We start from the raw sequence: 27,195 nt of genomic DNA, 5'->3' as shown, positions 1-27,195 counted from the left end.
GATGTTGTTAGGAGGGCCGAGGAGCTGGGCTAGGAGGCCACATAATTGAAGGTGGGTTTTGGCATGATCGTTGGGCTGCTGTAGGTTACAGGTGGATGCCCTAACCAGTGACTGAACTCTGTCCATGAACAGCAGTACAGAGGTATGTATATTCTCCATTAATGACTTGTGTTGGGTCCATGATTTTGGATCAGTTTGGATGGGATGTGCTTGCAGCCTGTAGTAGCCAAAGTGGAGGGGCAGACTTGGTGGTTAGATGCCCTAACCAATGGCAGCATCTACAATGATTATTCATTGATGGATTAGACACTTGGAGAATCTGTTAGCAGCCATGTGGAGGGGTTTTTTAGGTGTAGGATACTGCCACAGTGCCACATAGGGACAGCAAGGTCATTTGGTGGAGAAAACAATAATGGGACAGCAATGACATTGTAGAGCAGCATGTTGGGAGTCGGGACAGCAATGACATTGTACAGCAACATGTTGGGACAGCAACAATAATGGGACAGCAATGACATTGTACAGCAGCATGTTGGGACAACAACAATAATGGGACAGCAATGACATTGTACAACAGCATGTTGGGAGTCGGGACAGCAATGACATTGTACAGCAGCATGTTGGGACAGCAATGACATTGTACAGCAGCATGTTGGGACAGCAACAATAATGGGACAGTGAGGTACATAGTGTTGTATATGGATGGGATAGCAAGGTACATAGTGTTGTATATGCATGGGACAGCAAGGTACATAGTGATGTATAGATGCATGGGACAACAAGGTACATAGAGCTGTATAGATGCATGGGACAACAAGGTACATAGTGTTGTATAAATGCATGGGACAGCAAGGTACATAATGCTGTATAGATACATGGGACAGCTGTGACATGGCAGCAAAGGTACAAGGGACAGTGGCAAGCATGGACAGCATGACAAGCATGGTGCTGCAAGCACATGAGACATGTTGTATGACAACATGGTTATGACACATGGGACAACAGTGCAGCAGTATGATGTGTACAGCATGGTCATGAGGTCCAGCATTGTGATGATGGGTGCAGCATGGTGCAGCATGATGACAATATGCAACAAAATGATAGGTGAAACAGTCACCTTGGAAAATCAGTGGAAGTAGCATGTCTTCAACTGATCTCATGTATCATATTCTTAGAGATGATCTATGCTCTTATCTAGATAAGTCAAAGTGTTGACTTCTACTGTAAATGTACTATCTCTCTCTCTCTGCTGAACTATTGAAGAACATATAAGAAGAATTGATCAAGTGTTTCCCCACATTGGGGTTTGTCCCTGGCTAGCGCCACATCTTGTGTCATCTTGTCTTGGCTTGTCTTCTGCGATTTATGTTTATGTTCTATCTGCAGTTTACTTTAATATTGATGTGATTGCTACTCTGGAAAAGGTATTGAGCTAACTGTGAAAATTGAAATAAATTGCTTTAAGCATAGAACATACCTAAAATTAACATCTAGTCATCTGTGAGTGTTAATATATCTATATTTTTCAATTTTTGTATACTATGCTTCCCCTGCATACCCATTTTATTTGGGGGGTGGGTGGGATGGATCATTTTCCTTTTTCGGAAAAATATAGACATTCCCACATTTTGTGCAACATAGGCTTGTTCCATTTCTAGTCTTTCTACCAAGCTTTAGGAGCTTGAAATCCCAAATCAGTTAAAAAGAGCATAGTTTTAAGACTCCGACTCCGACTCCGACTCAGCCGAGGATCGACTCCGACTTCGACTCCGAAACGGTAATGACTCGGCCGGCTCGATTTCAATGACTCGATCGTTGTAAAAAATACATTAAATATTTATTTTTTTTATAAAAAAACATAATTTTAAAGATTTAAACATAATTTTAAAGATTTTCATTAATGTTTCCAAACACACAACATTATTATATAGATGGAAGACAACATATGATCAAAGTAGGCTCATGAACCAATCCATTATATCAAAATGGTACCAAATGGCAATACATAGTCAACTGTCATACATGATCAAAGACTCAAAACAAAAAACACATAACCAAGGAGGCTAGAATTTAGAAATGGCCTCTACAACAAAAGTAAACTGTGACGGTGACCAGACTCCAGGGACCAGTACTAGTACTACAGTACTACTGGCTAGTAGCTACTGTCAGAGGAGCCAAGATCATGTCAATCAATCTCTGGATCATCATCATCAGAGTCAGACAGGGGGCCCCATGGCTCCTCCTCATCATCATCATCTCCAATTGCAACTGTAGAAGTGTTACCACTAGCAGGCTGTGCAACTGCAACAGATGCAAGCTGAGATAGAGTAGATATGCGGCCGCGCTTCTGTCGTGGCTGATCTGAGGAAGCACCTACAACTGGAGTCCTTGCTGGCTGTGAGACTGAGGCTGGTGGATTGGGATCTGCATTCAACTGAATAGGCCGAAGTTGAACAACATGTTCAAGTTCCACTGATGTCTCCATATCTAAATCTACATCAAAATCCTCATCAGGATCAAACTCTGCTGGACGACTCTCCACTACCCAATCTGATGTTGGATCAATGTCTTCCAACACAATGGGATCTGAATCAGGTCTTTTGTTCAACAAATGGTTTCGTCTGAGCCGAAGGTTGTATTGGACATAAACTAGATCATTTAACCGTTTTTGATCCAAACGATTTCTCTTCTTTGTGTGAATCCTCTCAAAGACAGACCAATTGCGCTCACACCCAGATGCATTGCAAGTTTGACTCAAAATACGAATTGCAAACCTTTGCAATTCAGGACAATGGCCACCAAAGGCCTCCCACCATTGTGCTGCAAAAAACATAGGAGTGTAATGAGTTAGCTCAACAAAATTACAAATTATATCTAACTTTCAAAATTTCAAATTATAAACGATATAACAAACTTAAAAAAAAAAAAGTAAAACTATTAAGAATTTGAAAATTGAAATTTTTGTTTACCTGGCTCATCTGCCTCTCTTTCAATCTTTGCTAGGTTCTTCCCAAAGGTACCTGTTGCATTGCTGAAGATATTGGCTTGTCGGTGTATCTCCAGCTGATCAGACTCCAATGGGATCATGCGTTCAATGCAATCAACCAGTCCATCTCTGACCTCCCCCCTCAAAGCTCCTGACTCCTTAGCTTTATAATGATACCGTGGGTTCAAAAAATACCCTCATAAATGAAGCCCATAGCCAACCTTTCCCCATCCACCAACCGCAACACCTTAACTAGTGGCTCAACAAGCTTCACAATCTCTGCTGCCTTTCTCCAAAAAGTTTCTTCATGGACTTTCCTTTTCAATTCTTTGCCTTCTGGTTTGTTAGCCCAATTGCTTTGATTCCATTCATCACTGGAAAACATCTTTTGCAAGTTTCTATGTTGGGAAAGCATAGATTGCAATGTCAAAAAATGTGTAGCAAATCTAGTGATGGCAGGCCTAATAATATCCTTGCCCCCAGTGTGTTTCCTCATGAGGCTCAAAACCAATGTATGATTGTAGATAAATTTTGTTATGCTTTTGGCATGATCTATAGTGTTTTTGACCCAATCTAATTTTCCAATATCCTCAAGCATGAGGTCTATACAATGTGCAGCACATGGGGTCCAAAAGATGGTCTTGTGTTTTTCCTCTAACAGTTTACCAACAAGAACATAGTTAAAGGCATTATCTGTGATGATTTGAACAACATTAGCCACCCCCACCTCCTCAACAACTTGATCCAATAGCTGAAACAACAAGTGGCCATCTTTTACCTTATCAGATGCATCAACTGATTTTAAAAACATGGTTCCCTGTGGGCAGAAGACAAGAAAGTTTATGATGGTACGGTTTCTTTGATCAGTGCATCCATCTGACATGATGGTACACCCTGTTCTTGCCCATGAGTCCCTGAACTCTTGCAAATACTTATTAATGGATTGAATTTCTTTCTGCAAATGAAACCCCCTTAGCTCATGCATAGAAGGGCCTTTGAAGCCTTTTCCAGCAGCATGTATGGCATCAAACATAGGCTCATAATATGGTGAACGAGCAGCATTAAAGGGGATATCAGCATCATACCACCATCTAGCTATGTACTCACAAGCAGTCTACCTCAATTCTTTCTTCCAATGGTCATCTAAAGTGGGCTGCATTTGAGTTTTACTAACTTCAGGACCATGTGCATCTGATGGAGAGGAGGGAGTGAAATAACTTTTGATAGTCACATCACCCTTTTTCATTCTACCCTTTCTGTTATCTTGAACAGAACCAAAAGAGGGAGGAACATATCGGAAAGGGTTGGATGTATCAGTTTGAGGGATAGAGGAAGAACCCTCAAAATCATAATGGGGGTTGGCACTGGCAGCCATCATTTTTTGTATCTCCCTCTTCCTCCCAATTTCAGCCTGTATGTCTCTTTGCCTAGCCTTATCTTCTTTAAATTTCTCAAAGCTGGCCAACAAATTCTTCCTAATCTCCCCAATTTCTGGTGAGGTACATGGGGTAATTTGGCCTCTAATCCCTGCCAAGTGTTGTTTCAGCCTATTAATGCCCCCAGGACCTTCCTTAATTTTCCTATGGCAAAATTTGCATTGCATTTGACTATCAACCGTTTCAACATATGCCCAAGTAGGATCTCTTGCTCTAGGTGCCATTTTTTGACTAGGAAATGAAAGCAAACAATCTGAAAATGGAAAAAAATAAAACCTTGATTCAATGTTCATTTATTTGACAAAAAACACTCTCTAAGATTTCTAGATATGCACCTAAAATTTACTAAGCAAAAACAGATTTATAGAGGTGAAAAAAAATACCTCCAGGCACAAATTGCCTCCTCAAGCTTGCTCCAAGAATCAGCTCCTCAATGCTGCTCCAAATGGCTGCCCAAGAAGCTCCTCACTCCAGCTACAATGCTCCTCCAAGACTCCTCACTGCTGCTCCAAAACAAGCTCAAGAACTGCTCACTAACTCTCAAAGAAGACTCTCACTCAAATGCATAAGATTGCTGTGAGTGAATGAGAGCACTTGGGTGTGTTAAATAGGGTTTGGGGGGGGGAGTGGACCCCAAAAATCATTTAGCAAATTCATATAACTATTTGGAGTCCAAACCAACCAAAAAACAATTTAAAAATCCATTAAAATTTTATAAAATCGCTGTTTGACGTGATGCTGGGCGGTTTTTTGTGACTCGGCCGAGTCAGCCATGACTCGGCCAGTTGAACCGTTCCAAAGGCCGGGTCATGGGAATAGGCAACGGCTCGGATCAACCCGGCCGTTTCGGTTTCGAAACGGCCGTTTCTTAAAACAATGAAAAAGAGTATCCAAGATAATGCTGATCCTATGAACAATCAGCCTGTCTAGGCCTGCTAGTTTAAACCTAGCTTTCAATTCAGGCCATGGCAGCCAATTGCAACAATATGCATTGAAAATGTCACGGACAGTACTGATGGCTCTTTTCTGATAGAGTTTACCTGTTGCTCGCAGTTCTTTCCAGCAGAGTTTTCTGGTGTCAATCTGTGTGCAGTAGCTTGCAGACTGCAGTGATGAGTAGGGTTTATTGATTAAGGTGCAGTAGAGTCACAGTAGTGGTTATGTAGGCAGTCAGTTGAGTATGCATACATGGAGCTTGCATGCATCTGCTATCTTTAGATGGCACAGTTCTGTATGAGCTAGGGCATCTTGTATGAGTGATGCACTTAGTCTTGGGAGTTGTGCATGCATGAGGCTGCATTGGATGAACATTGTGTCTATTATGGGAGGGGCTGCGGTTATCTAGGTGAATTTGGCATTGGATATCATGTAGTTACTTAACTCCAGTATTCTTCCTCTATTCCCAGGAGTTCTATCCATGCACGGGGGTGAACCATTGCATGTCTCTACATTCAGTGTATTTTCCCTCATGTTTTATTTTATAACGGAGATGCAGGGTGTATGATTGCCTTGGTTAGCAAGTTTCGGTTTTGATCTATTGCAGTGTATTTCATCCATTCAGTTTTTCAGTAGAAGATGGATGTGATTGAGAGTTTAGATCTGTGTATTTGCTGTTTGTAATGTCCAGCAATACTGTTGGAAATAATACTGAGAGGGGGGGTGAATCAGTATTATCAGATTAATCAAACTTTTCAAATGCCCAAAACATATACGCTACTTCAGTTAAGTGAACCAGCGTGTACACGCTACTGTGACGAAGTAAAACAGCGTATAAGCAGAAAACTCACAATTTAGTTGGCTTATTCTTCAATTAAGTGCATCAGGACATTATTCATTATATTAACAGTAAACATGTGCAGTATAACAGAACAGACAAAAAGCCACACACATGAACACCAAGATATAAGGTGGAAACCCAATGTGGGTGAAAACCACCTGCTGCAAGTTGTCTCTATCTTTCTTAATATGAAACTTCAGTTTACAATCTTTTGTACTGGTGCAGCCTTATACCAGTACGCAGGCTACAACCTGCAGAAGGCTTCAACCTTCTCTCGTTCTCCAAACTTCCTTGGAAGGGAGCTCCAACCCCCTTTTGCTTTTGTACTAGCCAAGATACTAGTACGTAGGTGCTGACCTACAATCTTCCTTCTTCCAGGTATCACTTTTCATACATTTTCAGACTTGGATATTCCTGAAGCACAACATTACAATCTGAAGACCACAATTCATTCAATTTTCACAACAGATCATTGAAGCATAAAACAACCAACTTTGAATCACTGAACCACTGAACCCTGTCAATCACCAGTTACCAGAGCACAGAGCAGACTACAGAACTCTGTAATAACAGTCAGATCCCACTGTAAACCCAAATCAAGCTTCAAAAGATATACGCTACTTTAATGAGCAGAAACCGCGTATACACGCGCTTTTACCGAAGCCAACCTGCGTACAGATCTAAAAATAAACTTTCTCAACTTGCAGCTGTACCAGATATTAGTTAGACTCAGAACGTAACATCAGATCTAGAAATACGCATAATCAACCATAACATGATAGTGCATTTCAAACCATTTGATCCCGATCTCTCCTTAGATCTAGTTCTCCATCAACCGATGAGATCTCTCCTTAGCTCAGATCAACCAACTCAGAACCTGCATATCAGATCTCTTTCTCTCTTAGATATTCATGCCTTGTCGAAAGATGATCTTTGCCTAATGATCTTCTTCTCCTTATATAGCCTTAGGCCTTTCTCAATACCAAGAGCCAAAACCATAGTAACACAATACCATCAACTTTAAAACTAGGGATCGACACGCCCGTCGAGACATAATGGTCCGAAATCATAGGCACAACTTCCAAGGTCTAACCACCATGAACCAAAGGAACCTTTCCACATACACGCGCTTTTTATGAATCTAACTTGCGTGTACACGCGACTTGGGCTTAACGAAACAGCGTGTATGAGCTTTCTTGCCATGCTGTACTGAGATCTGTCTTCTGATTAAGTTGCCATCACCTGTACTAACCTTTGAGCACCTGTACCATCCACTGAGTGAGTTGCCATCAAGGACAACACTTGAACCATAATGCCAACAATCTCCCCCTTTGGACTTGATGGCAACCACCACACCAAGTCACTCTCCCCCTTTGACATCAAGGGCAAAGAGAGGACCAAGATATTCTCTTCCTTGGTAATCCTTCTGCTGTCCATACTGCTGTCCATACTCCCCCTGAGTACATGCTGAAATCTCCAAGTGTGCTCCCCCTTTGTGAATGCCAAAGAGTACCAGTCTATCCATCCTGCTCACCAAGTGCTGTTCATGCTCCCCTTGACTGTAGGCAAGATCTGCAAAAGATGTTCTTCAAGAAGAACATGACTCTATACATCATAAAAGACCTTTCTATAACCAAAGACTCATACATACATCCATTTCTCAACTAAGTGAGGATATACAAAAAATGACTCATCCACCCAACCAAGTGGGGATACATCAATATTGACTCATCCACCTAACCATGATAATACATGAACATTTCATCATTCATCCCAGGCATAGTGGGGAAACCAACAAAGGCCGTTACATGACCTTGACACCATAAAAGAGACAAGAGAGATACATGACATAGAGACAACAGATCTAGACCAAGACTTAGGAAAGACACCAGCAGCATCTGATAAACATCTTGTTAGATCAGCAACGAGAATTTCTTTCTGAGCTCCTTCTTAAACTAATCAACCAAAACATCTGAATGCCAACAATGCTTTATGAGACTTTTGAGCTGCTCCCCCTGAACCTGTGCCTGTTGCACTCCCTGAAACTGTGCCTGAATACTTCTGACATTCCTATTGCTGTTCAGAACTTCAGAGTTTTCCTTTGCTGTTCAGAACATCATATACGCGTTTTATCCTGTATAAAGCAGCGTATGTACGCGGATATTCTTTCTGCAACAAGCGTCCAGCATACACGCGACTTACTCAACATAAATCCGCGTGTATACGCTCATATCCCTTCTGTAACCTGCGTATACCAACTTTTCTGTAGAACAAACAAATTTCAACAACAGGATGAAGCATCAACTACTCCCAGCTTTTGTCTGAGATATTCAAAAGTTTCCCTGGGCAGTGGTTTTGTGAGAATATCAGCAACTTGCTCCTTAGAAGGAACATACTCCAATTTGACCTTCTGCTCAAGCACTTGTTCCCGAAGAAAATGGTACTTGATTGGTATGTGCTTGGTCTTTGAGTGCATGACTGGATTCTTTGAAATGCTGATTGCACTTGTATTATCACATAAGATAGAGACAGGTGGAGTGCAAGTGATTTGAAAGTCCTGCAAGGTCTGCATCATCCAAAGAAGTTGTGTGCAACAAGATGCTGCAGCCACATATTCTGCTTCAGCTGTAGATAAGGCAATCGAACTTTGCTTCTTGCTGAACCAAGACACTAATCTGGAACCCATGAAGAAAGCACCTCCACTTGTGCTTTTCCTATCATCCACACTTCCAGCCCAATCTGCATCTGTGTAAGCATGAAGAGTGAGATCTGTATTTCTAGGATACCATAAGCCATAGTTTTGGGTCCCTTGAAGATATTTGAAGATTCTTTTGACTGCCTGAAGATGGGTTTCCTTTGGGTTGGCTTGAAATCTTCCAACCATCCCTACTGCATGAGTAATATCTGGTCGAGTACCTGCCAAATAAAGCAAACTCCCAATCATGGATCTATAAGTGGGTTGGTGAACTGCTGCTGATTCATCATTTGCACTGAGGCTGCATCCTGTAACCATGGGTGTACATACTGGTTTTGACTCTTCCATGCCATACTTCTTCAAGATCTGCTTGAGGTATTTGGTTTGAGACAAGAAGATACCTCCTTCATTTTGTTGGATTTGCAATCCAAGAAAATATGTCAATTCTCCAAGAAGTGACATTTCGAACTCTTTCTGCATAACCAAGGCAAAGTTTTGACTCATAGTTTCTTCATTGCTGCCAAAAATAATATCATCTACATAAACAACAAGAATTAGCAATTTGTTATTTTCAACTTTTATATAGAGATTGCTATCTGCTGATCCTTTTGAAAAGCCTTGTTGGTGAAGATATTTGTCCAACCGATAGTACCAAGCCCTTGGGGCTTGTTTGAGCCCATAGAGAGCCTTTTTCAATCTGCATACAAGGTTTGGATCATTCCCAAGAATGAACCCATCTGGCTGCTCAATATATACTTCTTCTTCTAAGTCTCCATTCAGGAAGGCTGATTTTACGTCCATTTGAAATACCTTGAAGTTTTGAAAGCTTGAGAGAGCAAGGAACATTCGGATGGCCTCTAGTCTTGCCACAGGAGCAAAGGTCTCTTCAAAATCTATTCCTTCTTGCTGTGCATACCCTTTACAAACAAGTCTGGCCTTGTTTCTAATTACTTCTCCATTTTCATTTAACTTATTCTTGAAGACCCATTTTGTTCCTATTACATTCTTATCTTTTGGTCTAGGAACCAATTCCCAAGTGTTGTTCCTTTCGATTTGCTCAAGTTCTTCATCCATTGCTTTGACCCAACATTCATCTTTGCATGCTTCTTTCACATTTTGTGGTTCAATGGAGGAGAGTAGAGCCAAGTAGCTTGAAGCTTCTGCAAGTGTCCTTCTTGTTTGTACTCCTGCTTCTTTCTGCCCCACAATCTGAGTTTCTGGATGATTCTTTTGGACATATCTGGATGGAGTCTTCTCTTCTATTCTTGTCTGCTCCTCTGGTTCTTCTTGAGATTCTTCTTCTTCTTGAGGTTCTTCTTCTTCATCATTTCGCCTTTGAGAGTAACCTTCATCTTCTTCATGATGAACTTGCCTAGGAATATATCCCTTCTCATCAACCACTATATCAATACTGTCAACAATTCTGCCAAGTCTTTTATTGTAGCACTTGTATGCTTTGCTATGTGGAGAATAACCAAGAAGAATGCCCTCATCTGCTCTAGGTTCAAGTTTGCCAAGTTGCTCATCAGTGTTCTTAATATAACATTTGCTCCCAAAGATTTTGAAATGCTTCACGGAAGGAGTTTTACCACTCCAAAGCTCATGAGGTGTTTGAGTGCTGTTTACTCGGACATTTGTTTTGTTAAGAATGATAACAGCAGCATGTGCGGCTTCTCCCCAGAAGGTTGCAGGAGTACCTGATTCATCGAGCATAGCACGAGCCATTTGTTGGATAGTTCTGTTCATTCTTTCCACAACCCCATTTTGCTGAGGAGTTCTAGCTGTAGAGAATTCTCTTCTTATCCCATGTTCATCGCAGAAATCAAAAAATTCATTTGATGTGAACTCCCCACCTCTGTCAGATCTGAGGCACTTGATTTTGTGTCCTGATTCATTTTCGGCCAATGCTTTGAAGGATTTGAATTTTTCGAATGCTTCATCTTTGTGCTTCATAAGCCCTAACCAAACAAACCTTGAGAAATCATCAATGAATAATATCAGATATTCTTCTCCTCGAGGTGACCTTTTCCTAAATGGACCACATACATCTGTATGGACTAGCTCAAGAGGCAAGCTAGCTGACCCTTCCTTCTCTGGAAAGTTAGTTCTGGTCTGCTTTCCAAACTGACAAGATTTGCATATGGTGTTGTCTGGAATTTTGATATCTGGAAGATCGCGAACTGCCTGATATTTGCATGCTTTCCTTATTTGTGAGAAGCTTAGATGTCCCAACCTTCGATGCCATAACCAGTGCTCTTCATCCTTGCTAAGATAGCATTGTTGTTGTTCTTCTTCAAATATGTACAGATTATTTGGAGTTCTTTTGCCTTTGAGAACTGTTTTACCTGTATCAAGATCACGAACAAGACATCCATTCGATCTGAAAATAACCTCTGTTTTTTGATCACACATCTGGCTGACACTTAAAAGATTATGTTTCAATCCATCAACATACAAAACATTTCCAGCCTTGACCTTTTCTTTTAAAGGAGCAATACCTTTTCCTTTTATAGTAGCAGGAGTATCATTTCCAAAAGAGACTTTCTTTCCCTTTTCTAAAGTAGAATAAGATTCAAGTTTTTCTTTATCACCTGTCATATGTTTCGAACATCCACTGTCAATGTACCATAGATTTTCCTGTCCTTCTGCATAAAATGCTATCCCACATCTTTCTGTTTGAGGTTCCTTTATTCTCCATGTTTTGGTGCTTGTGGCTTGTTCCTTTTTCTCCTGAAACCTGCTCCTGCATTCAGAGTCTTTATGACCAAAATTATTGCAAATAGAACATTCAACTTCATTTTCAAGCACCGAAAAGTTGTTATAGGTCCTTTTTGTAATCCCTGTCATACTTCTTTGTTTTTGAGCTTCCCTAGTCATGATTGTTTTATATGCAACACATTGAGCTGCTCTGTGACCAAAGTTGTGGCAAGAAAAGCATTGTCCATTGAAGAAGCTTCTGCGGTTATTGAATCTACCAGCCAACTGATTGTAACTTCTATTTTCATCTATTCTTGAGCCAAACTGAGAAGATTTTACCTGTGGTTGGTTGTAGCTTTTGTTCATCCTTAAGGAGGATTGTCCCTGATAGTTTCTGTTTGTAACTCGTCCCTGCTTTACCTGATTATCTTCATTGTTCTTCCGCTCATTTCCTCTTGCTGCATCAAGATAACTTTTTGAGGTGGATGCTTGAGAGGTTTCTCCATTATAGCCCAAACCTGTTTTGTTTAGAGGAGACCGCTGCACACTAATAATCTCATCCAAGGTTTCAGATCCTTTGACAAATTTAAGATTAATAGTTTTTGTTTTCTCAATTTCTTTTCTGAGACCAACAATTTCACCTTCTAGTTTTTCAAGATGTTTTTCCTTTTCATCAATTTGAAATTGCAAAGTATCAATAATCACATTCCTTTCTTCTATGCTTCTCTTGAGTCTAGTGATTTCATTATAGAGATTATCCACATCTATAGCATCCTCATAATCATCATCTTCAAATGCCATTAACAGCTTATATTTATTACCTTGTTCATCTTCATCACTGTTTGATAAGCCATCACTATCTTCATGGGTGTAGTAGCTTTTCCTATTTGCACTTTGTTTCTTGTTCCATCTAGCAGGTTCTTTTCCTTTATCCTTATAAGGACATTTTGCAGCATAATGACCTACTTTCCCACAAGCAAAACATTTGAAAGGTAGCTTACCTCTGAACCTTCCAGAACCCCTTTGAAGATTTCTGACAAAATTTGATTCTTCTTCCTCTTCTTCTGGAACATGGCTTGCTTCATAGTAATCTTCTTTTCCTGATGCCTTAAAAGCAGCTTCCCTTCTGTCAGATGGACCTCCCTTTCTCATTTCATAAGCGGTTAGAATTCCATGTAGCTGAGACATAGTGAGAACACGGAGATTTTCTTTTTCTTCTATTGCAGATACTTTAGATTCAAACTTGGGGGATAAAGATCTTAGAACCTTTTGAACTACTATAGTTTCTCTTATTTCTTCACCCAAGTTTTTCATACAATTAACAATCTCATCTACCCGGAGAAAATAATTAGCCACACTTTCATCATTATACATCCTGAGAGTCTCATATTGAATCCTGAGTGTTTGAAGTTTAGCTTCCTTTACCTGTTCATCTCCTTCATAGCTAGTGATCATTTTGTCCCATATTTCTTTTGCTGATTTGAAGTGCATGACCTTCATGAATTCTGTTTGAGATATACTTCCTAATAGGGTAGCGACTGCTTTTGCATTTGTTTCATATGCCTTTTTTTCATCTGGATCTGTAGGAGTAGCTGAAGGAAAAGCATAGCCTTTTTCTACAATGTCCCAAACTTCTGTACCAAGAGATTGAAGATATGCAGTAACTCTTACCTTCCAATAATTGAAATTTGTTCCATCAAAAACCGGTGGCCTGATTGATGCTTCTTTCTCGTAGTTGCTCATGATGAATGATCTTCCTTCAAGCGATCAAGCTCCTCTGAAGGACCTGCTCTGATGCCAATTGTTGGAAATAATACTGAGAGGGGGGGTGAATCAGTATTATCAGATTAATCAAACTTTTCAAATGCCCAAAACATATACGCTACTTCAGTTAAGTGAACCAGCGTGTACACGCTACTGTGACGAAGTAAAACAGCGTATAAGCAGAAAACTCACAATTTAGTTGGCTTATTCTTCAATTAAGTGCATCAGGACATTATTCATTATATTAACAGTAAACATGTGCAGTATAACAGAACAGACAAAAAGCCACACACATGAACACCAAGATATAAGGTGGAAACCCAATGTGGGTGAAAACCACCTGCTGCAAGTTGTCTCTATCTTTCTTAATATGAAACTTCAGTTTACAATCTTTTGTACTGGTGCAGCCTTATACCAGTACGCAGGCTACAACCTGCAGAAGGCTTCAACCTTCTCTCGTTCTCCAAACTTCCTTGGAAGGGAGCTCCAACCCCCTTTTGCTTTTGTACTAGCCAAGATACTAGTACGTAGGTGCTGACCTACAATCTTCCTTCTTCCAGGTATCACTTTTCATACATTTTCAGACTTGGATATTCCTGAAGCACAACATTACAATCTGAAGACCACAATTCATTCAATTTTCACAACAGATCATTGAAGCATAAAACAACCAACTTTGAATCACTGAACCACTGAACCCTGTCAATCACCAGTTACCAGAGCACAGAGCAGACTACAGAACTCTGTAATAACAGTCAGATCCCACTGTAAACCCAAATCAAGCTTCAAAAGATATACGCTACTTTAATGAGCAGAAACCGCGTATACACGCGCTTTTACCGAAGCCAACCTGCGTACAGATCTAAAAATAAACTTTCTCAACTTGCAGCTGTACCAGATATTAGTTAGACTCAGAACGTAACATCAGATCTAGAAATACGCATAATCAACCATAACATGATAGTGCATTTCAAACCATTTGATCCCGATCTCTCCTTAGATCTAGTTCTCCATCAACCGATGAGATCTCTCCTTAGCTCAGATCAACCAACTCAGAACCTGCATATCAGATCTCTTTCTCTCTTAGATATTCATGCCTTGTCGAAAGATGATCTTTGCCTAATGATCTTCTTCTCCTTATATAGCCTTAGGCCTTTCTCAATACCAAGAGCCAAAACCATAGTAACACAATACCATCAACTTTAAAACTAGGGATCGACACGCCCGTCGAGACATAATGGTCCGAAATCATAGGCACAACTTCCAAGGTCTAACCACCATGAACCAAAGGAACCTTTCCACATACACGCGCTTTTTATGAATCTAACTTGCGTGTACACGCGACTTGGGCTTAACGAAACAGCGTGTATGAGCTTTCTTGCCATGCTGTACTGAGATCTGTCTTCTGATTAAGTTGCCATCACCTGTACTAACCTTTGAGCACCTGTACCATCCACTGAGTGAGTTGCCATCAAGGACAACACTTGAACCATAATGCCAACAATCTCCCCCTTTGGACTTGATGGCAACCACCACACCAAGTCACTCTCCCCCTTTGACATCAAGGGCAAAGAGAGGACCAAGATATTCTCTTCCTTGGTAATCCTTCTGCTGTCCATACTGCTGTCCATACTCCCCCTGAGTACATGCTGAAATCTCCAAGTGTGCTCCCCCTTTGTGAATGCCAAAGAGTACCAGTCTATCCATCCTGCTCACCAAGTGCTGTTCATGCTCCCCTTGACTGTAGGCAAGATCTGCAAAAGATGTTCTTCAAGAAGAACATGACTCTATACATCATAAAAGACCTTCCTATAACCAAAGACTCATACATACATCCATTTCTCAACTAAGTGAGGATATACAAAAAATGACTCATCCACCCAACCAAGTGGGGATACATCAATATTGACTCATCCACCTAACCATGATAATACATGAACATTTCATCATTCATCCCAGGCATAGTGGGGAAACCAACAAAGGCCGTTACATGACCTTGACACCATAAAAGAGACAAGAGAGATACATGACATAGAGACAACAGATCTAGACCAAGACTTAGGAAAGACACCAGCAGCATCTGATAAACATCTTGTTAGATCAGCAACGAGAATTTCTTTCTGAGCTCCTTCTTAAACTAATCAACCAAAACATCTGAATGCCAACAATGCTTTATGAGACTTTTGAGCTGCTCCCCCTGAACCTGTGCCTGTTGCACTCCCTGAAACTGTGCCTGAATACTTCTGACATTCCTATTGCTGTTCAGAACTTCAGAGTTTTCCTTTGCTGTTCAGAACATCATATACGCGTTTTATCCTGTATAAAGCAGCGTATGTACGCGGATATTCTTTCTGCAACAAGCGTCCAGCATACACGCGACTTACTCAACATAAATCCGCGTGTATACGCTCATATCCCTTCTGTAACCTGCGTATACCAACTTTTCTGTAGAACAAACAAATTTCAACAACAGGATGAAGCATCAACTACTCCCAGCTTTTGTCTGAGATATTCAAAAGTTTCCCTGGGCAGTGGTTTTGTGAGAATATCAACAACTTGCTCCTTAGAAGGAACATACTCCAATTTGACCTTCTGCTCAAGCACTTGTTCCCGAAGAAAATGGTACTTGATTGGTATGTGCTTGGTCTTTGAGTGCATGACTGGATTCTTTGAAATGCTGATTGCACTTGTATTATCACATAAGATAGAGACAGGTGGAGTGCAAGTGATTTGAAAGTCCTGCAAGGTCTGCATCATCCAAAGAAGTTGTGTGCAACAAGATGCTGCAGCCACATATTCTGCTTCAGCTGTAGATAAGGCAATCGAACTTTGCTTCTTGCTGAACCAAGACACTAATCTGGAACCCATGAAGAAAGCACCTCCACTTGTGCTTTTCCTATCATCCACACTTCCAGCCCAATCTGCATCTGTGTAAGCATGAAGAGTGAGATCTGTATTTCTAGGATACCATAAGCCATAGTTTTGGGTCCCTTGAAGATATTTGAAGATTCTTTTGACTGCCTGAAGATGGGTTTCCTTTGGGTTGGCTTGAAATCTTCCAACCATCCCTACTGCATGAGTAATATCTGGTCGAGTACCTGCCAAATAAAGCAAACTCCCAATCATGGATCTATAAGTGGGTTGGTGAACTGCTGCTGATTCATCATTTGCACTGAGGCTGCATCCTGTAACCATGGGTGTACATACTGGTTTTGACTCTTCCATGCCATACTTCTTCAAGATCTGCTTGAGGTATTTGGTTTGAGACAAGAAGATACCTCCTTCATTTTGTTGGATTTGCAATCCAAGAAAATATGTCAATTCTCCAAGAAGTGACATTTCGAACTCTTTCTGCATAACCAAGGCAAAGTTTTGACTCATAGTTTCTTCATTGCTGCCAAAAATAATATCATCTACATAAACAACAAGAATTAGCAATTTGTTATTTTCAACTTTTATATAGAGATTGCTATCTGCTGATCCTTTTGAAAAGCCTTGTTGGTGAAGATATTTGTCCAACCGATAGTACCAAGCCCTTGGGGCTTGTTTGAGCCCATAGAGAGCCTTTTTCAATCTGCATACAAGGTTTGGATCATTCCCAAGAATGAACCCATCTGGCTGCTCAATATATACTTCTTCTTCTAAGTCTCCATTCAGGAAGGCTGATTTACGTCCATTTGAAATACCTTGAAGTTTTGAAAGCTTGAGAGAGCAAGGAACATTCGGATGGCCTCTAGTCTTGCCACAGGAGCAAAGGTCTCTTCAAAATCTATTCCTTCTTGCTGTGCATACCCTTTACAAACAAGTCTGGCCTTGTTTCTAATTACTTCTCCATTTTCATTTAACTTATTCTTGAAGACCCATTTTGTTCCTATTACATTCTTATCTTTTGGTCTAGGAACCAATTCCCAAGTGTTGTTCCTTTCGATTTGCTCAAGTTCTTCATCCATTGCTTTGACCCAACATTCATCTTTGCATGCTTCTTTCACATTTTGTGGTTCAATGGAGGAGAGTAGAGCCAAGTAGCTTGAAGCTTCTGCAAGTGTCCTTCTTGTTTGTACTCCTGCTTCTTTCTGCCCCACAATCTGAGTTTCTGGATGATTCTTTTGGACATATCTGGATGGAGTCTTCTCTTCTATTCTTGTCTGCTCCTCTGGTTCTTCTTGAGATTCTTCTTCTTCTTGAGGTTCTTCTTCTTCATCATTTCGCCTTTGAGAGTAACCTTCATCTTCTTCATGATGAACTTGCCTAGGAATATATCCCTTCTCATCAACCACTATATCAATACTGTCAACAATTCTGCCAAGTCTTTTATTGTAGCACTTGTATGCTTTGCTATGTGGAGAATAACCAAGAAGAATGCCCTCATCTGCTCTAGGTTCAAGTTTGCCAAGTTGCTCATCAGTGTTCTTAATATAACATTTGCTCCCAAAGATTTTGAAATGCTTCACGGAAGGAGTTTTACCACTCCAAAGCTCATGAGGTGTTTGAGTGCTGTTTACTCGGACATTTGTTTTGTTAAGAATGATAACAGCAGCATGTGCGGCTTCTCCCCAGAAGGTTGCAGGAGTACCTGATTCATCGAGCATAGCACGAGCCATTTGTTGGATAGTTCTGTTCATTCTTTCCACAACCCCATTTTGCTGAGGAGTTCTAGCTGTAGAGAATTCTCTTCTTATCCCATGTTCATCGCAGAAATCAAAAAATTCATTTGATGTGAACTCCCCACCTCTGTCAGATCTGAGGCACTTGATTTTGTGTCCTGATTCATTTTCGGCCAATGCTTTGAAGGATTTGAATTTTTCGAATGCTTCATCTTTGTGCTTCATAAGCCCTAACCAAACAAACCTTGAGAAATCATCAATGAATAATATCAGATATTTTTCTCCTCGAGGTGACCTTTTCCTAAATGGACCACATACATCTGTATGGACTAGCTCAAGAGGCAAGCTAGCTGACCCTTCCTTCTCTGGAAAGTTAGTTCTGGTCTGCTTTCCAAACTGACAAGATTTGCATATGGTGTTGTCTGGAATTTTGATATCTGGAAGATCGCGAACTGCCTGATATTTGCATGCTTTCCTTATTTGTGAGAAGCTTAGATGTCCCAACCTTCGATGCCATAACCAGTGCTCTTCATCCTTGCTAAGATAGCATTGTTGTTGTTCTTCTTCAAATATGTACAGATTATTTGGAGTTCTTTTGCCTTTGAGAACTGTTTTACCTGTATCAAGATCACGAACAAGACATCCATTCGATCTGAAAATAACCTCTGTTTTTTGATCACACATCTGGCTGACACTTAAAAGATTATGTTTCAATCCATCAACATACAAAACATTTCCAGCCTTGACCTTTTCTTTTAAAGGAGCAATACCTTTTCCTTTTATAGTAGCAGGAGTATCATTTCCAAAAGAGACTTTCTTTCCCTTTTCTAAAGTAGAATAAGATTCAAGTTTTTCTTTATCACCTGTCATATGTTTCGAACATCCACTGTCAATGTACCATAGATTTTCCTGTCCTTCTGCATAAAATGCTATCCCACATCTTTCTGTTTGAGGTTCCTTTATTCTCCATGTTTTGGTGCTTGTGGCTTGTTCCTTTTTCTCCTGAAACCTGCTCCTGCATTCAGAGTCTTTATGACCAAAATTATTGCAAATAGAACATTCAACTTCATTTTCAAGCACCGAAAAGTTGTTATAGGTCCTTTTTGTAATCCCTGTCATACTTCTTTGTTTTTGAGCTTCCCTAGTCATGATTGTTTTATATGCAACACATTGAGCTGCTCTGTGACCAAAGTTGTGGCAAGAAAAGCATTGTCCATTGAAGAAGCTTCTGCGGTTATTGAATCTACCAGCCAACTGATTGTAACTTCTATTTTCATCTATTCTTGAGCCAAACTGAGAAGATTTTACCTGTGGTTGGTTGTAGCTTTTGTTCATCCTTAAGGAGGATTGTCCCTGATAGTTTCTGTTTGTAACTCGTCCCTGCTTTACCTGATTATCTTCATTGTTCTTCCGCTCATTTCCTCTTGCTGCATCAAGATAACTTTTTGAGGTGGATGCTTGAGAGGTTTCTCCATTATAGCCCAAACCTGTTTTGTTTAGAGGAGACCGCTGCACACTAATAATCTCATCCAAGGTTTCAGATCCTTTGACAAATTTAAGATTAATAGTTTTTGTTTTCTCAATTTCTTTTCTGAGACCAACAATTTCACCTTCTAGTTTTTCAAGATGTTTTTCCTTTTCATCAATTTGAAATTGCAAAGTATCAATAATCACATTCCTTTCTTCTATGCTTCTCTTGAGTCTAGTGATTTCATTATAGAGATTATCCACATCTATAGCATCCTCATAATCATCATCTTCAAATGCCATTAACAGCTTATATTTATTACCTTGTTCATCTTCATCACTGTTTGATAAGCCATCACTATCTTCATGGGTGTAGTAGCTTTTCCTATTTGCACTTTGTTTCTTGTTCCATCTAGCAGGTTCTTTTCCTTTATCCTTATAAGGACATTTTGCAGCATAATGACCTACTTTCCCACAAGCAAAACATTTGAAAGGTAGCTTACCTCTGAACCTTCCAGAACCCCTTTGAAGATTTCTGACAAAATTTGATTCTTCTTCCTCTTCTTCTGGAACATGGCTTGCTTCATAGTAATCTTCTTTTCCTGATGCCTTAAAAGCAGCTTCCCTTCTGTCAGATGGACCTCCCTTTCTCATTTCATAAGCGGTTAGAATTCCATGTAGCTGAGACATAGTGAGAACACGGAGATTTTCTTTTTCTTCTATTGCAGATACTTTAGATTCAAACTTGGGGGATAAAGATCTTAGAACCTTTTGAACTACTATAGTTTCTCTTATTTCTTCACCCAAGTTTTTCATACAATTAACAATCTCATCTACCCGGAGAAAATAATTAGCCACACTTTCATCATTATACATCCTGAGAGTCTCATATTGAATCCTGAGTGTTTGAAGTTTAGCTTCCTTTACCTGTTCATCTCCTTCATAGCTAGTGATCATTTTGTCCCATATTTCTTTTGCTGATTTGAAGTGCATGACCTTCATGAATTCTGTTTGAGATATACTTCCTAATAGGGTAGCGACTGCTTTTGCATTTGTTTCATATGCCTTTTTTTCATCTGGATCTGTAGGAGTAGCTGAAGGAAAAGCATAGCCTTTTTCTACAATGTCCCAAACTTCTGTACCAAGAGATTGAAGATATGCAGTAACTCTTACCTTCCAATAATTGAAATTTGTTCCATCAAAAACCGGTGGCCTGATTGATGCTTCTTTCTCGTAGTTGCTCATGATGAATGATCTTCCTTCAAGCGATCAAGCTCCTCTGAAGGACCTGCTCTGATGCCAATTGTTGGAAATAATACTGAGAGGGGGGGTGAATCAGTATTATCAGATTAATCAAACTTTTCAAATGCCCAAAACATATACGCTACTTCAGTTAAGTGAACCAGCGTGTACACGCTACTGTGACGAAGTAAAACAGCGTATAAGCAGAAAACTCACAATTTAGTTGGCTTATTCTTCAATTAAGTGCATCAGGACATTATTCATTATATTAACAGTAAACATGTGCAGTATAACAGAACAGACAAAAAGCCACACACATGAACACCAAGATATAAGGTGGAAACCCAATGTGGGTGAAAACCACCTGCTGCAAGTTGTCTCTATCTTTCTTAATATGAAACTTCAGTTTACAATCTTTTGTACTGGTGCAGCCTTATACCAGTACGCAGGCTACAACCTGCAGAAGGCTTCAACCTTCTCTCGTTCTCCAAACTTCCTTGGAAGGGAGCTCCAACCCCCTTTTGCTTTTGTACTAGCCAAGATACTAGTACGTAGGTGCTGACCTACAATCTTCCTTCTTCCAGGTATCACTTTTCATACATTTTCAGACTTGGATATTCCTGAAGCACAACATTACAATCTGAAGACCACAATTCATTCAATTTTCACAACAGATCATTGAAGCATAAAACAACCAACTTTGAATCACTGAACCACTGAACCCTGTCAATCACCAGTTACCAGAGCACAGAGCAGACTACAGAACTCTGTAATAACAGTCAGATCCCACTGTAAACCCAAATCAAGCTTCAAAAGATATACGCTACTTTAATGAGCAGAAACCGCGTATACACGCGCTTTTACCGAAGCCAACCTGCGTACAGATCTAAAAATAAACTTTCTCAACTTGCAGCTGTACCAGATATTAGTTAGACTCAGAACGTAACATCAGATCTAGAAATACGCATAATCAACCATAACATGATAGTGCATTTCAAACCATTTGATCCCGATCTCTCCTTAGATCTAGTTCTCCATCAACCGATGAGATCTCTCCTTAGCTCAGATCAACCAACTCAGAACCTGCATATCAGATCTCTTTCTCTCTTAGATATTCATGCCTTGTCGAAAGATGATCTTTGCCTAATGATCTTCTTCTCCTTATATAGCCTTAGGCCTTTCTCAATACCAAGAGCCAAAACCATAGTAACACAATACCATCAACTTTAAAACTAGGGATCGACACGCCCGTCGAGACATAATGGTCCGAAATCATAGGCACAACTTCCAAGGTCTAACCACCATGAACCAAAGGAACCTTTCCACATACACGCGCTTTTTATGAATCTAACTAGCGTGTACACGCGACTTGGGCTTAACGAAACAGCGTGTATGAGCTTTCTTGCCATGCTGTACTGAGATCTGTCTTCTGATTAAGTTGCCATCACCTGTACTAACCTTTGAGCACCTGTACCATCCACTGAGTGAGTTGCCATCAAGGACAACACTTGAACCATAATGCCAACAAATACATGTTTGTAGAATAAAGCATTCGGAGATTGCTGTTTTGATTGAGGTTCAGTTTTAAACTACCTTGGTTTAGGTATACTGAGTGCAGAATCTGTTTTGTATGATCTGAAATTTAACATTTTCCTTTTGTAATTTTAGGCTTTTGCAGTTCGAGGGATTTTTTAGAGAAACATAGATACTCTATATTTCAACATTTAAAATTGATTAATTGCAGTCTGTCAGGAAATATAAATATATAGAGATAACCATAGTATTCAAAACTGGAACTGGTGACCGGACTGGTCCACCTAATAAACTGGGTTTCAAACTGGAATCGGTCAAACTGGGACTGGTTAGATCTTAATGAATTGGTTTTAAAAAAACACATGAAATAATTATTTTTAATGAAAAAACTATTTTTAAGATTTAAAACCATGACTCCAAAGTAGATACAAAATATTCAAAGTTTGCTCATATATATACCATGTATAGGTGAATATATCGAAATGGCACTGAGTGCAATACATATCAGCAACAAAATATATAATCAGTGAGGCTCTAAATGGCTTCGAGTGTCCAAAAACAAAGCCTACAAGCTATGCGGCCACTGACCTACTACAAGTCTACATATATGATATTAGTGATCAATATTATTACTTGAAAGTTGAAACTTCTCATCATGATCAAACTCAGTTAGTTGAGTCTCAACTCCCAAACTTTGCAACTGCTTGAGTCACAAACTTCCCTGCTGGTTCAATGACTCAAGTCTCAAACGTCTGAAGGTTTCTGCCCTTTTACTTCATTTGGTGCTCTACATGGCCTCCTATCCAAGCCAAGTGTTGTTTGAACCTGTTAATACCCCCTCCTTCAATAGGTTTTTGGCAATATTTGCAGATCATTTTGCCATCAATCATATTACAATTAACCCATGTAGTATCCTTGGCTTTTGGAGGCGGGGTGGCTATCTACTAATTAGCTCAAATTCTCTGTTGTTCCATGACTACAATAAAAATTCAACACTCTCCAAGCTCACAATGAAGCTCACAAAAACTCCAAATAAGATGTGTGAGGCAAATGAGAGGGGAGATCTCCTTTTATTGGCTTGGAGGGGCTGTTTATGGAGGGAATCAACCCTTATTTTCCCTCCAAACCACCTTACAAGCCTCCAAGAATGCGTCTGGTGGGTCTGCGGCCGGCTTGGCAATGAACTGGCCGGTTTATGGGAAAACCGGCTAGTTCCGTCATAAACCGGCCGGTTTATGTTCGGTTTGTCTAATAAAATGGCGAGGGAGGGCGGTTGACCGGGTATTTTGACCGGTTCGGTTGGTTTGGTCAATGAATCTGCTGGTTTTTAATACTATGGAGATAACCAGTTGAAACTTCAAAGCAAACACAGTAATAAATACTAACTGCAGAAGGAGAAAGGAACATTTTGAAAAGAGTGGGTTGGATCCAAGAAAGCTGGTGAAATAACAAACCAAAGAGATAAAAACAAAATAAAGAAATAAAAATAATTAAGACCTTAAACAACTAAAATCTAGAACAGAACAGCATTTGCAAGAACGATAAAAATAAAAATTAAACTTAAAGATTAAAGAATTCAAAGCTAACCTAACTAAAGGCTAACTAAAAGGAAACCAAAATATCTTTTAAAAGAAAAAGCTAAGGAGACAAACCAAATAGTCAAGCATAATCCTGATGACAAGCCAAAAAGCTGCCCACCAATATATCTACCAATTAGATTACAAACAAATCTGATCTTTCATGATCTAGTTGGTCGGTATCTTGATAGTCATTGAGCATTATAAAAGAATGTATACAGACATAAAAGAATGGAAATGATATAGTAAGAAAAAACTGAAACATAAAACTTGGTAGTTGGCTATTAATTTTGAAACTACTTCCATTGAAGCAAGCAAGTCTAATATTTGTAGGGGCTGTATTAATCCCACTAATGTGAGTAATAATGCATTGAAATCTAGTTCCTTCTTTGTCATTTGCAGCTGTACTTTATCTATGGATTTGCTCCTTTGATTTTCTATTCTCTTCCTACTGTAAGTTTTGAATTGATATTGTCCACATTTAATTTATATGTTGGGGGAATCCAGATTGTCCATTCTGGGAAGTTGGATAAATGGCTTGAGGACTTATGGTCATGGATGTTAAAATTCAGGGATGCAGTCTACACATTTGCTTTTCAGGTAAATCGATAGTTTCTATCTGAAGGTTTTACTATGGTTAGGGCTCCTTCAAGATCTATGGTTGTTGACTGGTTTCTTGTCTGTACTGCAGCCTGGAAAAGATGGAGTAAAATTGCTAGCAGTAAAATTTGTAGAGATAACAATTTTACTTTGCACACCCGATCCAAATGGCTCTCAACCACCACTTCCCCAGCAAAACAGTGATGGTACAATAATATCTCTTTTTGGTCTGTTTGCATTTGAGAGAGGATGAGGCATTTAAGTAGAATTTACTTCCTTGAACTGTATGGGCTCTGTAGGCTTTTGCCAAATAATTCCCTTACATCGTATCCTTTGTTGTGATCCTTGAGATATTTATGTGCAGATGCTTACTGAAGTATTTAACTGTCAGATTGATATATGTTGTTTCCATATAAACAGGCAAGTTGAGAACATTTAATATATCATGGTTGGTTGGAGGACATCCTCTTCTGGATCCAGGATTGCTAGGCCAGGAAGCAAACAAGAACTTAGGAAACATGTTGGACCTGTTGCGTTCACCAGATATTACAACGCTTCAGAGTTCCGTAATTATTGTTATCATCAATAGGTATTTTTCTGGTTCTAATTTTCTTACCTTAGGCTTTGTTTTAGAATGGCTGTTTTTTATGCATAAATGCCTTACAGAGGGGTGCTTTTTTGGCTTTGATATTAGTGGTCTAACATGTTAAGTGGTCTTCACATTTTTATCAAGGTTGCAATGATTCTTTTGTAATTCTATATGTCTGTTGGCAAGAGGAGCAACATCATCTTAAATTTGCTACCCATGTAAAATGTGCTGTATAATCTGTGTTAATTGAAACTAGTATTTCTTTGGCTAAATAAAAGAATCTTTCCTTAGTTTTGCTATGGGTTCCTACTCAAACCGGATATAGGGAGCCTGGATGTGTGAACATGTCCTTGGCATCATATAGTCAAAACAAAATCCCAGACTTTGAGATTTACAACATTTTACTCGAGTAAATCAATTCAAGCAGAGATTTTGACTTGTTTAAGGTATGTTGACTTGTCTCTTTGTGTTGATGATTGCAAGGGATGGAAGTATTGTTTAGGGTCTGTTCATTAAGTGTGTTTGAACAGACAGTTTCAAGACAGCCTATGAACAGGTTTCTTTGTGGACTGTTAGTGGTTGAGAAGAAGCCCTAAGTACTGTGGACAAGGAGTAGATTTGTCACAGTTAAGTGGACAGTCCTTGAAGCCCTAAGGACTGATATTTTAAAGGAGCAAAAATCAAGTGGAATGTTTGTTAAGCCCTAGATCAGTCAGTTTGTTGGACTGTGTGAGGGAAGAATGGAAAGCCCTAAGTTGGACTGTGTGAGGGAAGAAGCCCTAAGTACTCTGGACAAGGAGTAGATTTGCCACAGTTAAGTGGACATTTCTTGAAGCCCTAAGGACTGATATTTTAAAGGAGCACAAGTCAGTTAAGTGGGATGTTTGTTAAGCCCTAGATCAGTCAGTTTGTTGGATTGTGTGAGGGAAGAATTGCAAGCCCTAAGTTGGGTCATCATTGGAGCAGCAGAGTGACAAGAAGAGGGCAGAATTGAAAACCCTATGAGTTGATTATTTTGGAGGAGCAGGAGAGCAACTAGATGGCAGACTTTTATGGGCTAAAGTTCAGTGACATTGGAGGAGCAGTGATCATTGAAGCGGTAGTTTGGTCAGCTGAAGATGCAAGCATTTTGAAGTTGCAGAAGTCTTGTGAGCAGTAGAAGAGGTGGCAAAGGACCTGCCAGAAGTGTTCAAGGTACGTGGACCAAAAAGGCTGAGTAGAGCGCTCCTTCAACAAGTAATTTGTTCAGGGAAAGATTGGTAGTTATAGTTGTTGACTCCAAGCCTTAGTTTTCCTTGTATCAGGGCTGTATGTAAGGGCCATGATCCCTGGTACGGGAGCCCTACATTTGTTGTATTAAGATTTGTAATATAACAAGTTTTGGGTTGAAAAATTGTCTTGTGCATTGAGTTGATTCACTGCTGTATATTATTCTGCTGTGCAAAGTGCTTGTGTTGTGGCATTTGAGTGTGTTTGTGATCGAGATCTTAGACATAAGCCTGAGTCTTGAGTGTTGTAGAAAAATCAACATGGGATCAAAGCTACTTTGAAGGGACAACTAAATCAGAGTGTGCATAAGGTACAACTCAAGAGGGAGTTGGTTCCGTTGTCATTAAAGCACTAATAACAATGGCGAAGTTGGCGGTTGGTTTACTATATGATGATAGGTTGGACGGATTGTCCAACTATAGTCCTTGGAAGAAAAGGATCAAGTTGGTCTTGATGGTGAACAAGATCTGGGATTTTGTCGACAAGGAGATCTAGAAACCAACAAACCCTAAGGAATTGGAAGTGTATGGGGAGTTGGATACGAAGGCAAAGCTAATCATTGTAGATGGTGTCAAAGATCACCTAATACCTCATCTGTTCGGGAAGAACACTGCCCATGAGATGTGGAAAGCTCTTCAGGATCTGTTCTAGAATAAGAATGAGAATTGGCTATTGGTATTGAGAGATAAGTTGAAGAACACCAAAATGACGGATGGTGAAGGTGTGGCTCCGTATCTGACGAAACTTCCTCAAGTTTGAGATGAGTTTACTACCATCGGTGAAACTTTTTCAGATTTTGCGCTGGTGAGGATTGCTTTGAAAGGGTTTACTGAGGAATGGAAGCTGTTCATCAAAGGTATTGTCGCTCGTGAGAAGCTGCCAGATGGGAATAGGTTGTGGGATGAATATTCAAGAAGAACTACGAGATGAGGACCTTCATAAGAAGAAGAAGACTTTTG

General features: G+C 39.8%; 1 protein-coding gene across 7 annotated transcripts in view; it reads left to right on the top strand.

Moving 5' to 3' along the window:
- LOC149260288 (symplekin) overlaps nt 1-27,195 on the top strand; it is a 160,311-nt gene that overhangs the window by 15,462 nt on the left and 117,654 nt on the right. For all 7 annotated transcript variants that reach the window (XR_016258103.1, XR_016258105.1, XR_016258109.1 and 4 more), the window contains exons 3-5: nt 24,286-24,378; nt 24,470-24,584; nt 24,799-24,967. Coding sequence is in view for 3 of the 7 variants with exons in the window: in XM_089420098.1 (XP_089276224.1) it covers nt 24,286-24,378; nt 24,470-24,584; nt 24,799-24,967 (377 nt within the window). In the remaining 4 variants the exon portion in view is untranslated. The remainder of the gene's footprint in view (nt 1-24,285; nt 24,379-24,469; nt 24,585-24,798; nt 24,968-27,195) is intronic.

The sequence above is a fragment of the Pinus tabuliformis genome, chromosome 6, assembly GCF_031772625.1.
Source record: "Pinus tabuliformis cultivar Carrire ecotype Pingquan chromosome 6, CPIR1, whole genome shotgun sequence".
Classification (NCBI taxonomy): Eukaryota; Viridiplantae; Streptophyta; class Pinopsida; order Pinales; family Pinaceae; genus Pinus; species Pinus tabuliformis.
Note: the sequence above shows the minus strand (reverse complement) of the source record. Positions and strands in the feature narration are given on the sequence as shown.